General features: G+C 47.7%; 2 protein-coding genes across 3 annotated transcripts; one reads left to right on the top strand and one right to left on the bottom strand.

Annotated features, from left to right (window-relative positions):
- Positions 1-1,620: 1,620 nt before the first annotated feature.
- Positions 1,621-6,578, top strand: AKIP1 (A-kinase interacting protein 1). The gene is made up of 5 exons (XM_056354563.1): positions 1,621-1,761; positions 2,233-2,310; positions 4,744-4,857; positions 5,172-5,222; positions 6,137-6,578. Exons 1-5 carry the CDS (start codon positions 1,654-1,656, stop codon positions 6,278-6,280), a joined length of 495 nt encoding a protein of 164 aa, XP_056210538.1. The 5' UTR covers positions 1,621-1,653; the 3' UTR covers positions 6,281-6,578.
- On the bottom strand, positions 4,498-16,068 carry C10H11orf16 (chromosome 10 C11orf16 homolog). Of its 2 annotated transcripts, none has more exons than XM_056354562.1 (7): positions 14,031-16,068; positions 13,055-13,214; positions 11,714-11,942; positions 10,273-10,935; positions 9,638-9,825; positions 7,693-7,930; positions 4,498-4,605 (listed from the first exon to the last, which is right to left on the bottom strand). In XM_056354562.1, the coding sequence occupies exons 1-6, from the start codon at positions 14,195-14,197 to the stop codon at positions 7,748-7,750; spliced, it is 1,590 nt and encodes a 529-aa protein (XP_056210537.1). In that variant the 5' UTR covers positions 14,198-16,068; the 3' UTR covers positions 4,498-4,605; positions 7,693-7,747. The 2 variants fall into 2 exon arrangements, with proteins under 2 accessions (XP_056210537.1, XP_056210536.1); XM_056354561.1 differs by lacking the exon at positions 4,498-4,605 and adding an exon at positions 6,726-7,286.
- Positions 16,069-16,070: the final 2 nt, after the last annotated feature.

Here is a 16,070-nt window from a genome sequence, read left to right as displayed (position 1 = left end):
AGCTGCAGAAGGAGTACTGTGTCACCGAACATCAAAAAATGGTGGGTGTTTAAATTTCAACACACAAGGAATAATTTACCTCCTGAGCAACAAGCTACTGCTACAAGAACCTAGCAGAAATACAAAATGAACACAATTTTCTTTCCTCATTATGAAAACGACATAGGAGGGCCTTTTCAAGTGTATTTCACAAGCACAGCCAGACAGCAGACCCATCCATCTCTCCAGGAGACCAACAATAACAAGGAAAGATGCTCAAAGATGCTCAACTCCCAATTAAGCAGGAAGCAGTCTGTTCTGGCTGCTTCTCCAGCACATCAAACAAACATCTCCAACATGCTAACATTGCTTTTATCACATATTATTTTTCTCCCCCATTTACGTCCCATTCAGTCCCCCAGACCTCAAGCACCCCAGCAACCGCCTAATTTTCCTTTGAGTACAAGAGACATAACTTAAAGTTAAGTTGCATTTGAACATTGAACTGGGGCCTTCAATGTGTTTTAATGAACAAGCAGCCTGTGGAGGGCTTGTTTATTACAGGAGCTGGCTGCTGCTCTGGTTAAGTAACTGGAAGATGATAATGTAAACCAGGAGACGATTACTTTCCTTGTTTGCCCAACAGATTACAGGCAAACAAGAACGAAGGACTTGGAAAAAACCAAGGCCTACTTGTTACTCTTGGCCACACTGCACTTAAAGAAAATTTCTGTGCTTATTTCATCCTTCCTACCATCACCTCAGTGCGAGCAAGGTTAGCAAAGCCACAGAGGGGCTCCAATTCACGGGTTGCCACAGTGGCTTCCCGAGCCCGGTGGGCACCTCGGGGCGGCGGTGGCCACTTCATACACACAGAGGCCTCATAGGCCGACACTGCCCTGTTGCAAACCTTCCTGGGACAGCAGCAGCTCCCAGGGAGCAATGTTGCTCGCTTGGCAAATCACACTTGTAGCAAGCCGAAACGCTTCCCGCTTTCTTTTTACTAACCAAAGCGAGAGGGCTTGCTTTTGGAGGGCAGCTGCAGCGATAGCTAGCAGGCAGTCTGACCTGGCTGCTCACCGGGCACTCCGCCCCCTCACCGCCCAGCCAGCCATCACTACGTGCTTTCGTCATTATTTTTTACCTCACAGTTTTAAAAAAAACGAAAACAAACCTAGGGAATATCGCGCTCCGCCACAGAGACCACGGGACTAAGGCCCCTGGGCCCGCCGGCACCGGCCCGCCCAGCGGGGGCTCGGCACTCTCCTACTGCCGCGGGCTCTTCCCCACCATGACCCGGCGGAGAGAGCCGTGGAACAGTGCCCGGGCGCCTCACGGACCCGCCACCTAGAGCAGCGCCGCCCCGGAAAGCTCGGCGAGAGCCTGTGCGGACCCTCCCCCGCCCGGGGCGGCGGCTTTACCTCAGGGCCGGGCCCGCCCCAGGGGCTAGCAGCGTGAGGGGCGCGCAGCCCCCGCCTCAGCGCGGCACCGGGCTCTGCTGTGGGGCGGGACGGGGGCGGTACTCACGCCCCGAGGGGCGGGGCGAAGCGGGGCGCACCGGGGCGGTGCGGCACCGGCGGAGCGGTGGCGCCCCCTAACGGCAGCGGGGCCGGGGTGTGGGCGGGACCGGGGCGGCGGCGCGTGCGCATCGGGGCGGCGCGCGGCGGCGGCGCGATGGAGGGGGCGCGCGCGGGGCGGACGGCCGGGCTGGCGCGCGACGTGCTGGAGCGGGCGCGGCGGAGGCGGCGGCGGCCGGCGGGACGGCTCCCGGCCTCGGGCCCGGTCAGTGCGGAGGGGCCGGCGGGATGGATCCCGGCCTCGGGCCCGGTCAGTGCGGCGGTGCCGGCGGGATGGATCCCGGCCTCGGGCCCGGTCGGTGCCGGCGGGACGGCTCCCGGGCCCGGCCCCGGTCCGTGCCGCGGGCGGCGGCCGGGACGCGGCAGTGAAGCGGCGCTGCCGCACCGAGCGGGCCCGGGCGGCTGCGGGACGGCCCGTGTCCCGCAGCGGCCTAGTGCGCCTGCGGGCCGGCCTGGGCCGTGCCCGGCGCTCGGGACGGTGCGAGCGGGGTCACCCGCGATGCCCGCCCCCTGCCGGGGCCGCGCGCCGTCCCGCAGCCGCCCGGGTCCCGGCGGCCGGCGCGGGGGCGCTGAGCCCCGCAGCGCGGCGGGCTCGGGGGCAGCCCCTGGTGCCGGCCGCCCGGGGCGCGCTGCCCCGAGCAGGGCGGTGCGTTACGGACGGTGCCTTGCGTTGCAGGAGGAAGATTCGGAGCGGCTCAGCGCGGCGTTCGCTTCCATCGTGAACCTGATGAATCAAGCCACGAGGGAGTGCGAGGTGAGGCTGTGCCCCGCAGCGGGGATGCGGGCACTGCCCCTGCCAAACCGCAGTCAGGCTGCGGGTTTGCGCCTTGCTTGGCGAGAGCTGAGCCAGTGAGCCTGCTGTGCCGGCCTCGGTTAAGAGATCTGGGGCATTTGCCGTCGTGTGGTAGGTTGCCTGGTGGGATTCACCAGCATTATCCTGGTACCACCTCAGCCAGTACACGCCTCTGTCAGTATTTTCCATAGATAACATCAATAGACTGGTACAGACTTGAGCAGAGGCTTTCTCCACCTCTTGGTGGAAAGGCAGTATGGTTAGAGATACAGAAATGTCATGACATCACAAATTACGTTGTGCCAGCCACTGCAGGCTTGTCACCAGTCACTGTGGACAGAGTTGTTTCCAGTGCTGCAAGCTAACAACTGTTTCCACCTCTGCCATGGAGCGAGCGGCTTTAGGACAGCGTGGCCCTTTGTTTCCATCATGCCGACACCAAGCACGTGTGCTGGCTGATAGACTCGGTGTGTTCTGGGCGGTAGAAGTATGGGGGAGTTTGAATCTCGAGCAAAGAGACTGCTTTGTGCCACATGTTCACTCTTGAGTTTAGCTGACCTCCTCAGCATCATTTAAGCAAGCTAGATTGGGGATGTTGCTACTGGATAAGGAGTGTGGGCTCAGGTCTGAGCAGCGCTGTATCTTTATTTGTGGTAAGTACAAACCAAGAGGTATGGTATACAGATGCACAGCCCCACTGTTTTTGCGTTGCCTCTGGCTGCTAAGTGTCATCACTCTTCTGGGTAGATGGACCATGAGCCCTTCTCTGCCAGCTCGTCCTTGTGAATGCAGCCCTGCAGCCAGACTACTGCATTAAAGTCTCTGAAAACTCCATCACAGTGTACATAATCTATGCCCTTAGGGATCTGTGACCGTAATGCAGCACAGAGCTCATTGTCTGCAGAGTTAATAACAGAGGCTAAGTCTTCAGTTAGATTAAATAGTTGTTCAACACAAACCAGATGATTAGCTCCTAAGAAATCCCTTTATCATTTCAAAGCACTACATACACAGTGATCAGTTAATCCTAAAAAGACTCAAGCAGAATACAGTTTCACCTTATGTAAAACAAAAATGTAATAGTTTATTGAGATTCATCCTGTGCCCTGTTAGGAGTGTTAAGAGTTGGAACAAGCAGTGGATGACTTCCATGTTTATGCATCAGCCCCAACAGTATTGTTTCAGTCATCTTCTGTAGAGAAGACGACTCATAAAAAGAGGGGGGAGGGGGAAATTCTCAGACCCACAAGTTCTTGGATAAAGTTTACTAAATGCTCAGACCCACAAGTTCTTGGATAAAGTTTACTAAATGCACATAAAAATCCAAATAAACATTGAGGCACTTGAATGCAAACAATTAAAATGGTGATATGAGTTGCTTAGAGTACTAAGGGACCAAAGTTCATGCACATTTCTTATCAAAAGTTTTAATTTCCTTGAGACATCACGTAAAGGAATCTAGCTCACCTGCTGTGATACAGAGACGCTCTGTTATGCAGTAGGTGAGAGTATTTGATGTATCTTGGGACATAGCTCCACAGTAAACCAAACAACCAACCAAACTGTTGATGTGTGCATAACCTCAAGGAATAAAGCACAGTAGTAGATTTGGAAATAAGAATTGCTATTGGTCTTAGTTTTTTTTAAGTTTAGTCTTGACAGTGAAGAGATGAGAAAACTAGAAGTGAAATAAAACGTATTTTGGAACTTTTTGGTCCCTGTGATGGAAACGATAACCCTGGGAGGAGTTCTCTGGTGACAACAGATGGCAGCAGAGCTGCACTCAAATATTTTCATTTGCAGTGGGGAAGATCCAAGTACCTTTACTGTGGATCCAGGAAAGGGCTGCTGTGGACTTAAATACAATCCTCAAAACCACTGTGCTAGCAGTACCAGCCTTGAAGACACTTTAGCTTCTTTAGCAGCTCATTTTTCAGTATTAACGTGTTCTGCTTTTAGAGCACTGCTCCAGCACGTGCCCTGCAAAACCAGTCTTCACTGGTTGAAAAGCACCTAGCTTGCATATATGTCCTAGTAAGGACCTGTAAATTATGCCTTCTTCCACCAGAGCTTTTCTTGAAGACCCTGATCAGGTGGATTTTTCCAGAGTATTCCTTCTGATATTTTCATGAATTCACTTCTGAGGTGTCAGAGAGTCCCTATGTATTGTGTCAGGAGACAGGCATCTAAAATCAGGGCTGACAGTTTTGTACCTGAAGGCAGGTGTCATGTGGACATTCACGCGTTGTTTTCATCCTCAAATGAGAACAAAACAGCCAGTTAATACAGAAGGTCAGTAGCTGCACAGTACCACTTTTAATTGTAAATCTGCGGTAGTTGTAAGCATGGCTTTGATGCTTCTTCACATAAAATGCTCTTTCTGTTGTTGTCCAGAAATACTATAGCTTCATGGCAGCCTGTAGATGCAAAGAGCATGAAATCAAACACATCTGCAGATACCATGGCAGGCAAGCAGGGGAGAGAGAGCTGGAGTCCTCCGAAGAAGAGGTGAGTAGGTGGTTTTGATTATAGGTTATTCCATCCCTTGCCATGGGACAATTGTTATCCATCTAGTGTTTGTGACACTTGCTTACACTTATGTACGTGGTTTGACATCATGGGCACATGAACACGTGGACTGATTTGAGCCTTCTGTTCGGGGGGGAGAGGTGCAGGGAGGCAGAGTGACTTCTGGTGGCACTACCAGTGCCATTTCAGTCCTTTCGCGGAGGGGAAGGTTTCATGGATGTAAAGCATCCCCTCTCAGGGGCTGAGTGTGCCTTTTGTGTTGTATCATTAGAAAACGATCTTTTTCTTTCCAGGGTCCTGAAGCCTCTGTAGCACCCAGTCAAGCTCGAACTTGCCAGCGACATGTAAGTTTATAGAATACTTTGTTTTTAAATCGAGGTATAGCATTTCTTTATCATTTTGCATCAAGCCAGTTAAAATCTGTGATCAGGTGTGGAGACCTTGTGATGGCACAGAAGATTACCCAGTGGTGCATTCACAATCCTAATGTATGTATAAGCTGGGCAGCAGAACGGGCATACAGAGACTTGCACAGTTAACTATAAACCAGATTGTGGCATTCTGACACATAACCAGTGAAGAGTCTACTCTACATTTTGAACTGGTAGAGAATGTCAGGCACTGTGATTAATCTTCAGGCTCTTATGAATTGCACCAGCAAGAGTAATCCACCAGTTCTCCAGTCTCGCCTCGTTTGCGCTCCTGCCACACTCCCTGTGCTGAGGAAAGGCATGCAGCAAGGCACACAGCAGTTGCTTAGCCAGTTATGCTTGGCCCTCATACAGTCTGTCTGAAAACTCCTGTTCCTCAAGCAGAAGAAAACTTTGTTTTTCAAAGCTTAACACCTCACCAAATCAATTTCAGGAACTTCTAAGCCACAAAAGATGAGAAACGTGGAATCTGTACCGCAGTACAAATTGGTGGGAGCAGCCTTGTCCTACGGTTGCTTTCCAGGTGTACCTTCAAAACCATTTAGGTTGGTAAATTTCAGTTTCGTGAGGCAAAGATTACAGCATGCTGATTAATTACATTGATTGACATGCTAGACAAAATACTTTATGGCACTTGCTAATTTTTGTATTGACAGAAACATTTTACAGTTTTGTCTATGCTGCTTGTATATTTTGAAAAATCTTAGTATGTTTATATAGCAGCCTGAAATGTAATTTTTCTACCCAAATTCATTTTTTTTTTTGTGGGAAATTTAATGTAACTAAACAGTAATAAAATTTATTTCCCCTCATTACCACCACCAAAGAGCAGACAAGCTTCTGAAGACATCTACATTGAAGTTTCTCCTGGCACCTATTCTGTCACAGCGACCTCAGAGGACATGGTGCAGCAAACCCACGTGGTGGATGTCAATGCAGGACAAAGCATTGATTTAACTTTTGTTCTATGATGTTTGCTGTTTCAATCACAGGAATAAAACACAAGGCTGTTTTAATGCATGTAATGAACTATGTATATCTTTTTATTGGTAGCACTTTAATCGTATCCTCCACTTTGGGACTCCATTTTTATGGCCTGTATATTTGTTTTCTACTTAATGCAACTGTATGCAGCCCACTTTGTACACTGATTTTTATAAATATTTGTACATTGTGTGCCTTAAATCCAGTTATGTGACTGTGTAATTCCAGGTTCTTATGCTTTAAACAACTAAAGGTACAATCAGTGGAATAAAATACATAATTCAGTCTTTGTGATGACAGCTTTTTTATATTATCCTCAGACAAAATGTCCATGTCACATTTCTTGACCAGAGGAGAGTATGATCCATGCGGTATGAATACGGATGTAACGTTAGCTTCTGTGGGCTGACACTGATTGTAGAGCAGCTGATTCAATGCATCTTTCCTATCAATGCCTTTTATTATTCTGATAAATAAAATCCAAATGAAATTTGGCTGTCTAGGACCACAACTGCAAAGGTGCTTGAGTCTGTGCCAGATGTTCAGTACAGGCACATAAGCTATTGACACTTCAGGTCCTGTCTCTTTGCAGGCTCTTACCTAGGCTAAACCACCAGTTAGCTGCCGTTTCCAGTAGGCAGTAGGGTACCCTGAATTGTCTCCTGTTTCCTCCAGGGAAAAAGTACTGCTTTTCAGAGCAACTGCATGTGGCAGCTTACAGCCAAATTCTTAAGCTTTAAACATGAGTAGTCCCACTAACGAGACTGGCTGGATGCTTAACTCTCACAGGATCAGATTCTACAGTTAGAATTAGTGATGTGACCTATATATATCTATCTAATTTTTTTGTAGCTGATGGCATTAAGGTTTTGGTTATTTTTCATGGGACTATATAATTCAGTGACTTGAATGCTGGATCTCTAAGCGTTTTGTTGTTTATATCTACAGTAGCAGGTCCTTTACCCTCTGGCTACTTTATCTTCTGCTTTAATCCTGAAAAAAAATATTTTCAGCTGTCAGCTTATATTGTGTCTACATACCTTCTGGCTTTCTACAAAAAGAAATCGCTACGCTGAATTTCTCTGGCTGACGGGAGAGAACTGTAGATAAACTGGAGGTTTATTGGACCCTTGCTGTGCTTCCGTTCAGGCTTTTAGTGCTCATACTAGTTTACCTGATTGTTCCAGAATTGTAAAGTCAAGTCCAAATAATTAGGAATTTAATATAACAACTCGGAGTAAAGAATGGGGATGCTGAAATTCAGTGTGGGTGGAAATAAAGAGTTTCTCAGTTATTAAAATCATATAGTTATCCATAAAGATATTCTACAGAGATAGTATCTAAATCGGAACTTGGTTTGCTTAATAAATCTAACACTGGAATAGTATAAGCAGTTTACCTTAAGTTTCAGCTCCTGAACTTCATCAGTTGTACAGTTCTTGAATTCTGGTTGATCATGTCTCTTTTGCTTTGTTACAAGTGAGCTCTTCACTCTTTTTTTCTGTCTGTCCTCTTCTGACATGGTCTGTATCATCAAGTTTGTCATCTGCTATGCAAGTCACTTTACGTTTATCATCTGTCTCTGTTTTCTTTCTTGCTGTTCTGTATCTTTGTTTTTCTGATGCTGCAAAACTTTCCTTGAGGACAGAAAACAAATCCCTTGGAAGTCTAGTCTTAAAAAAGCATCAGTGTCTTTGTAACTGCTGCTTTCCTGTCGGTAAGATAGGTACCTCTACCTCACATAGCTTTAATAATGGTATCATTTCTGTGCTAGTACAAAGTTTACTGCTGAAACACGGAAGCGTACAAGACCAAAGGGTTTTCAGAAGCTGTTAGGCTTTGATCAAACACTTTGCTCCTTTAGAAGTTCGGAGGATTTTTGCTGATGACAGTGGGAGGACGTGAGCCCCACAGAAAGCGCCTCTGGGAAGCCTGCTCTCTAACTTCACTTGTTTGTTGCAAGTTACTTATGATGCAGTCTGTATTGTGTGATAAAACTGCTTCAGCTGTCTCAAGGAGTAGCAACGTATCTTCTGCATTTACAAAAAAACAAGGGCTATTTTACAGAATAAAAGTATGTCATTATACTCGGTATTACCACATTGCGTCCACTGCTGTGATTCATGCTGCCCAGATTGGGGCTGCAATGAAACCACTGTGGTTGCTTTTCAGTTTTACCAAAAGGCAAAGCATGTCACTTCAGTGCACAGCTGTGACACTTGCTAACATAGAGCATATCTGCCTGGGGCTCCATGCTGGCCTAAAAATTCCTAGGAAAACTATTAAAGATGTGTGATTGTGATTATGATAGGAACGATACAGTTAATAAGCTGGTAGGCATTTGCTTAAAATTAATGGATATAGTGAGAATGCAAGGTATATTCCAGTATATTCTCTGTTTGCTCAGACACATAATGAACAGATTAATCTTTGCTTAAAGAAAACCACACAAGTTTAGCATGTTCAAAGTCTTACTCTGCAGTCAGCTCACAGCAGCAAGAGCAGAAAGGTACAGAGGAGCTAATGTTTGATTTCTGATATACAATTTATTAATTGTCCCCCTGATGCTCTAGTGTAGAGCAGTGTTTATGTTCATTCTGCCATTCTCCTTCCCCTTCCTCCTGCAAGCTTTTTTCTTCCACTTTCCTGTGCTTGCTTTGTTGGCATTCATGTTCCGATTCCCGCACACACCCCCGGCCAAGTTTTTGTAAAGCAGGAGGGGACCATGGCCAACAGAAACCAGGCCTGACATTCAGGGTGTTGTCCTTGTTCCCGGCTGTGACACAGCTTCAGGGTAGGGATCTGCTGCTGAAACTGCTTGCGTCTTGTGAAGGACTAAGAGAAGATATTCAGTAACGACCGTTTACTAACAAATCTGCTTCTGTCGTTTAGGTCATGACTGTCAGACTGGCAGAGCCCAGCACCTTTCCAGACCGAATCTTTTATTGTCTGTTAATGCAGCTGACAGTCACATCTGTCCATTTCCAGGGCCACCCATGTAGGTCCCTACTTCCATAGGGCTTCAATGGGTTGATGTCAATGGGCATTCAGCAGGTTTTTGAATTGAAACTTGCATTATTGAATGCTCACACGGTTACTGGCATAACCTTTTCCATTTTACCACGTAGCTTCAGCAGTTCCTTAGGGTTTGGGGGATTTTTGTTTTGTTTTAATTAACGGAGAATTTTCCTGCCCATCAAAACTGGTGGACGGCCTTAGCAAGAACTTAAGTTAGAAACCGTGTATTTTTTTAGCCAACTTCCAGACCATTAACAAGAATATTTCTTCCATTCAAACAAAACTGTAAGCTTACGTAAATACAGTATTAATACAGATTACCTTACCCCCAATGACAGCTTGAAATCTCGGTCTCTTAAGATTTCTTTCATTGTGAGTTGCCCTCTGGGAGACTGCTGGATGGTTTCAAACATTTCATTCTGATTAGTCGAGGCAACACGGGACACATCCCCAGCAGAGATGGCTTTGGATTCCAGCTTGCCCTTTGTATGTGTGCTGCTGAGTCTGCCCAGTCCTGGGGATGGGTAAAATAGTATCGAAGAGTGAAACCAGAACTGAAATGGAGAAACATTCATTTCAGAAGAAAGGAAAATACACTTTGAGCCTTTCAGGTTATATTCTGCATGAACTAGCTATGAATGTTAATTAAGATGTTAGCATCATAAAAACCATGGAAAGATGATGGGGAACAAACTCAGAGAGGGGTATCTATGCTTCCAAATGAAATTCATTGTTCTGGCAGTTTTCCATTGGATGAGCTGCCAAAAGAGCTAGCGTGCAAGATGAGGCAGCAGAAACATCAGGGGGAGGGAAGTATTGTATCAGAGGCTGATAGGCAAATTTATAGTATTTATGCCAATAAACTACAGGTGAAGTGACTGCCCAGATGAAGGGGGGCCCAGAACACATTTGGTTTTTTCCCCTCTGGCTGCTGCTTCCCTGTGGGGGTGTTAAAAGGTACCTGAATTACTGGGACGGGACTTGTGTTGGCTTCTTTTCCAGCATTTCCACTCAGGTCTTGCAGAATCCTTTAGCTTAGGCTTCTCAAGACAGCTGGAGCCAGTGTCAACAGCATTATCCACCACGGTACTCTTGGTGGGGAATGGCTCCGGGGCCTCCACCGGATCAGAAGAGGAGGAAGATGCTGTCACAGCTGCTGCTGCTTCTTGCTTTGGGCCTTTCAGTTCTAGAAGGCATGGAGAGGAACCACTGCTGGACCCTGCCTCTTCAGCTTTGCTCTGAAAGACCAGAGACCTGGATGGAAGAGGCCACCAGGCATCAATGCGGGGATGGCAGCAGCAGATACACCTGACGTATGCTGATGAACAGCATCCACCATCACAGCGACAGTGGAAGCGTGGCCAGCAGGGTGAGCAGAGCAAGCAGTGCCCAGCAAGGCTGTGTATAGCACTAACTGGAATCAGGGCTGGTTTAGGACTGCAGGAGTAAACACAGCTGTTAGTGTCTGGGCTTTCTCTGGGCTTCATCCTGCTGGTGAGGGGCATATGGATCATCTCTACAATCCTCTCCCACAGGCCAGGAGGGATCCACAGAGCCACACCTCGCGGGAGTTTCACTTTCTTCTCATTCCAGAACTGGACCATAATTTCTTCATCTTCGGAGGCTGTCGAGGGAAAAGGTACACACAGCCGTAAGCGGCTGGCCTGCCGGGCAGCGCGCACACGGACCAGGCTTCGCAGCTTTATGCACTTTCTGTGCCTGTGAAGTGGCAGGCTCAGCCCTCACCCCTCTCCGTAACCCCCCAATATAACGGCAGGGAGGGAGGAGCGGGCAGCTAGGGCAGCGGCAGCGGGACAACGGGCCCGGCAGCACCTTTCCTCCCAGTCTGTCATCAGATGAACAAAAAAAGATTGACTGAGCAACTTACAGTGTTACTGCCAAAGTTAGCAGCAATGATCTGAAAATAGTATTTTGGCAAGTCAGCGGAGCCTCGCCGTCAGACATGGGAAAAATGAATGAGCTGTTGAAATCTCCTACGTCTGGGTGATACAGTCACCCCCCCCGATGTACCATTCGGTGCAACTGTGAGCATTCGAGCATGGATGGGGCTTCCTGAGAGCTGTCTCACTTGTATCCCTCAGGAAAAGGCCACTGTCCTTCACACAGCAGACACAGCCTTGTCCAAGCAGGTGGGAAACAGGATGGACATGGACAATGACATTTTTATAGGACACAAGTTCCTTAGGGTCAGACAGGGGAGGTTACACACAGATATCCACCAGCATGTCCCACCAGCTCCTGCAAGCTTTAAGGAGCACTACGCTGTACCCTGGGCAGGGGTGTTTCTCTGGCAGTAACACTGCGGCCATAGCTTATCCCAACAGTCTCACCCACATTCCAGAGAAAAGCGACGTAGAAGAGGGCAGCAGCATCTTTCTTACCTCGTAAGGGGTCCCGTGTCTCAATGCCTGTGAGGACGGTTCCTGGGCCGTACCTGGCCATGTTTGGCTCCCAGGGTGCCAGCACTTTGTCTCCAGGGAGTAAGGAGTGCTTCATCCCGTTCACGTATTCCAGGATGTCATCCTTAGCTGTTTTTTGCACACACACTGGATGCCTTCCACGTGACACAAGCGGTTTGGCAAACTCTACCAGGAACATGCCTCTTTCACTCTGTTACCAGAAACAAAACGGCTCCTCTGAAAAGCTGTCCATGATGTGTCAGGTCACGTAACCTTCACCAGGAGGCCACCCTGGGGCTACGTGGCTGGGTCGAAACAAGCCTGAACAGTTACCAAGCAGTGTGTGGGGTCAGTCTGGCATTGAGACAGCCAGAAAAACATCCGTGACGCTCACCAGAAAGCAGACTGAGTGAAGCATACGTACAGATTTCACTGCCATCAGGACCTGGATTTTCTTCCCCCAAGAGAAAAAGCTATAGATGGAGCACAACTGGCTTTCCCAAACCACGCTGCATGCACCAGGGAACCAGGGACACCGCAGCCGCTCAGACCTGCGGTTCAGTCGTGCCCAAGTCCTTCCTCCCTGCAGACAACATTCACGCTGCTTCTCGGAGGGGCTGTTGGGAATTTTTATTTTCTTTTAAATTAAGGCCTGTCAAGAGGCTCTCCATCAACAATGAAGCGAGGTACTTCCCTGTGCTTGAGAAAGAACAGGCCCTTCTTTCTGTGAGGTTTGAAGTGCTAACAAACTACTAAATTAAAGCTTTCACTAACATTTCTGAAAAGACGCCGAGCTGTCGGTCCGTAGCCGACTCAAGCTGGCAGTGTGTACATAACATTCTCCCGTGCCGCTGAAGGTGATGTGTCCACACACAACAGCAGCTGGCACGCTGCCCACAGCAGCATTCGCGCCGCCCGAGCCCAGCTCAGCACCCAGCACCAGCAGAAGCAGAGGGGCTGCTCTCGTGGGATGCACAGCACCACGGCTCCCACCAGGGACTGGGAGCGTGGGGAGCATCCGTCCTCCGCATGAGGTGAGGATCCCCGGAACACACGTACTCACTCCTAGAAAGGGGCTCAGTGAAGGAGGCTGGGCAGAGCAAGGATCTGATCATCCCGTTGCTGGTGCCTGGGGCTGTGCCACACGCGGCAGCTTTATGAATCGACATAACCATGAGCTGTCCGGGCAATCTCTTCTCTAACTCATGCACCAGCCAAAATGAGAACGGCTAACTAAGCTCAGGTGGTGCGTGTGGGCTGCTGGGGGGGGGCAGACACCCTCCTGCACATACCCACGACCGCTGCACAGCAACTGTCACTCACCTCTAGCTCCTCTTTTACTGTACCGTGGTAGTAAAATCCATCTTGTTCCCCTCTCGCCAGCACAGGGGTGTTGCTGTCTAAGCCCACAGGTCTCCATGATGCACTCAGCCTCTTCCACGCTGGGCCAAGGGAGGGAAGGCAGTGGCTAGTCCACCGGCACCTTGAAGAGAAAATGGGTCAGCACTGGGAGAAACAGCTTCTGTAGGTCAGGGGGGAAAAAAAAATCTTGTAAGATTTAAGAAATGGATCACTCTACCTCATTTTGTAGCACTCCCACAGACCAAAGCATGTGGGAAGAAACGGAAAATTTGCTTGTGCTGGGACAATTCCTTGCTCTTGGGGGTGGCGGTGGTGGTGTTAAAAATAAATTTAAAAATCAATGCCTGTTTTTACCTAGATTTCTTTTGTTTGGGGTTTAGAGGGAGTGAGCCAGCAGCATGCTGGAATCCTGGGCCAGCATTATCTGCACTGTTTACCTGGGCAGAAAAACCAGCCCCTTTGCTGTTTACCTGGCAAGCCATAGGATCCATCGCCAGCACAGAGCACAGCGCAGGTGTGCAGAAGAGCGCTGTAGCTGATGGTTTACATTGGGGGATTCAGGGAACAACAGAAAAGTAGAGAAGTAAACAACGAAGCTTCTGGTTGATGACAGGTTCGAGTTCAAAACAGGAAAAATAATCCCCTGTCACGAAGCATTAGAAACATTTCACAGAAGACAGCTGCTAACGCAAGATGCTTTTATTTATGCAAATAATATTAAAGGAATGTTTCTTGGACAGGAGCTTTGCTTTTCATAATCTCCAGGATAGCAAATCACTTTAGTTAGTATCATCTAAAAAGCTGCCAGTGCAGGGGAGGGGAAAGCTCAAATGATGTTCAAGCTGTTCATTTATTAATCTGACACACCAGCCTCTTTTATCCCATAGATATCATCAAAAAGAACAAGTCACAGATTCAAACAAGAACTTGATTTTACCTCTGGGGGCTGAGGGGCTCAGCAATCCAGGCGGGATGCACCACAAAGGAGCTCCTGCAGCAGGGGTTGGCAGTCAGTACGAGGCTGGAGCACGAGAACTTGTCTGGAGCTGGCACGGCACTGCAATATCGGTGACCCCTCGGCAGGAACCCTTCCCAACCAGCCATTCCTGCAACCACAGCTACCTGCAGGACTCAGTCACTGTTGGCAGAAAAGAGATGATTTACTGGCATTTTCCAACACAAGTGAATGCTTTCCAGTGTACCACAAGAACCAAGGAACTTTAATTGTTTATTTTTACTTAAAAAGAATTAATTCAAAATATCCAGGCTGGCATTTGTCAAATGAACCCATATCACTGACTTCAATGACCTTCAGTCACTCGAATCCTGACCTGGCAGAGGGACAGAAACACCCAAGAAAGCTAGAAACGCTGTGAGAATCCCCAGGAAAGCAACACCTTTCACCTCACTCCAACTTTTGTCACCCTGTGTGATATCCAGCGCTTTTCTTAGACCTGCTCTCTCCTTTCAAGCCCTCTTGCACAGTTCCTGCCAAACCTTCCCCATTCTACAAGCTGAGACAGAAACCACAGCTGGAGCTGACGGGCTGAGTCAACGTGACAGTTTTTGAACATGATGTTACAGTTGCCTGTTACTAGTCTTACTTATAATGATGAAGTAATAGGAAATATTTTAATCTTTCAGCTGTCCTGTCATATTCTATAATGGCAGGATTATGGCTTGCCATAAGAAAGAATGAGATGCTCAGATTTGACAAGCGCTACCTATTCAGAGGCTGTCATGGTAAGACTGATGATGCAATGCTATCTCTGGTGATCTGACAAGATGTAGTAGACAAACTTCCATTTCTTTTTCTTTTTTAAATATTGCTTTGAAATGTTCAGCATGCTATGGGTAAAACTTGCATGGAAATTCAACAATACATACATTTTAAGTGCCTAATTCACTTCACAAAATACAATTCAAGCACCTGTGTTTGAATGTTATGTCTCTTACCCAAGAGATATGATCTGGGAGACCTTGTTACAGGGACTCGCAGATACACAATTTCAGAAAACCAGCACACCAAACCTGGCAAGAAGAGTGACTTAACTGCTGCAGGACACGTCTAAGTCAGCAAACCAACACAATACAGACCCTTGTTTCACAGGTACACAAACTCCCCTATTATAAACCAAAACAACATGGAATCAGTAATACTTTGCAAAGAAATGCAACTATGAATTCTACTTTAAAGCACATTTTAAACCCATACAGTGCTGTTACTGCTGCAAGCCAGGTCCCCTGTTACTGTATAAAACAGGGCGATGACAAAGGCAATTGTGCAACATCCCAGCAGATTTTTTTCCGGGTAACTTGACACAGCAGCCTTTCAAACTTACCAGCTATTGATAATGCTACATCTGGTCAATTTGGATTTAGTCCCGATGCAGAACCCTCGCCTTTCTGCCTGCCTGACGCAGGAAGCCATTTGCTGCCAGTGTTTCCTAGTTGCTACGGAGGTTGCCACAGTTGTTACCTACCAGGATCAGGCACCCTGACCTTCCCAGTTAAAACCAGTGGAATGTGAGTACAGGGAGGACCATTTGCCTGTCACACATCTGCTCCATTTTCAGCTCCCCGTTGATGCCGGTGTTGCACTGGGAGACTGCAGGGGCAGACACGGGAATGTAAGAGGACGCAGTCCTCTAAGCTTTCTGCCTACTATTGCAGGGCAAAAAATAGCTCCACACAAAGCTACAGTTCAGATTTTAAAAAAAGCAACCCACCACCACAGGGTATTACCAATAAACTAGCTTGAAATGCTGAAAGAAAGGTTGAAGCCGAGACAAACTGCGATCAAATCGCTTCACAAACTTTCCCGTTTCACAATGGGAAGGATTCATTAACTCTACCCTCTTCTTGCAAAGTACGTATCAAAACCATGCCAAAATACAATGCAGAAATCGGTTCAGCTCTGCTGTGATCCCTAATCTTCATTTTTTCCCTTAACAGCTGTTAACTCTTCTTTTTTTTT

This window comes from Falco biarmicus, chromosome 10 (genome assembly GCF_023638135.1).
Source record: "Falco biarmicus isolate bFalBia1 chromosome 10, bFalBia1.pri, whole genome shotgun sequence".
Classification (NCBI taxonomy): Eukaryota; Metazoa; Chordata; class Aves; order Falconiformes; family Falconidae; genus Falco; species Falco biarmicus.
This window is presented reverse-complemented; position numbering and strand designations above follow the sequence as displayed.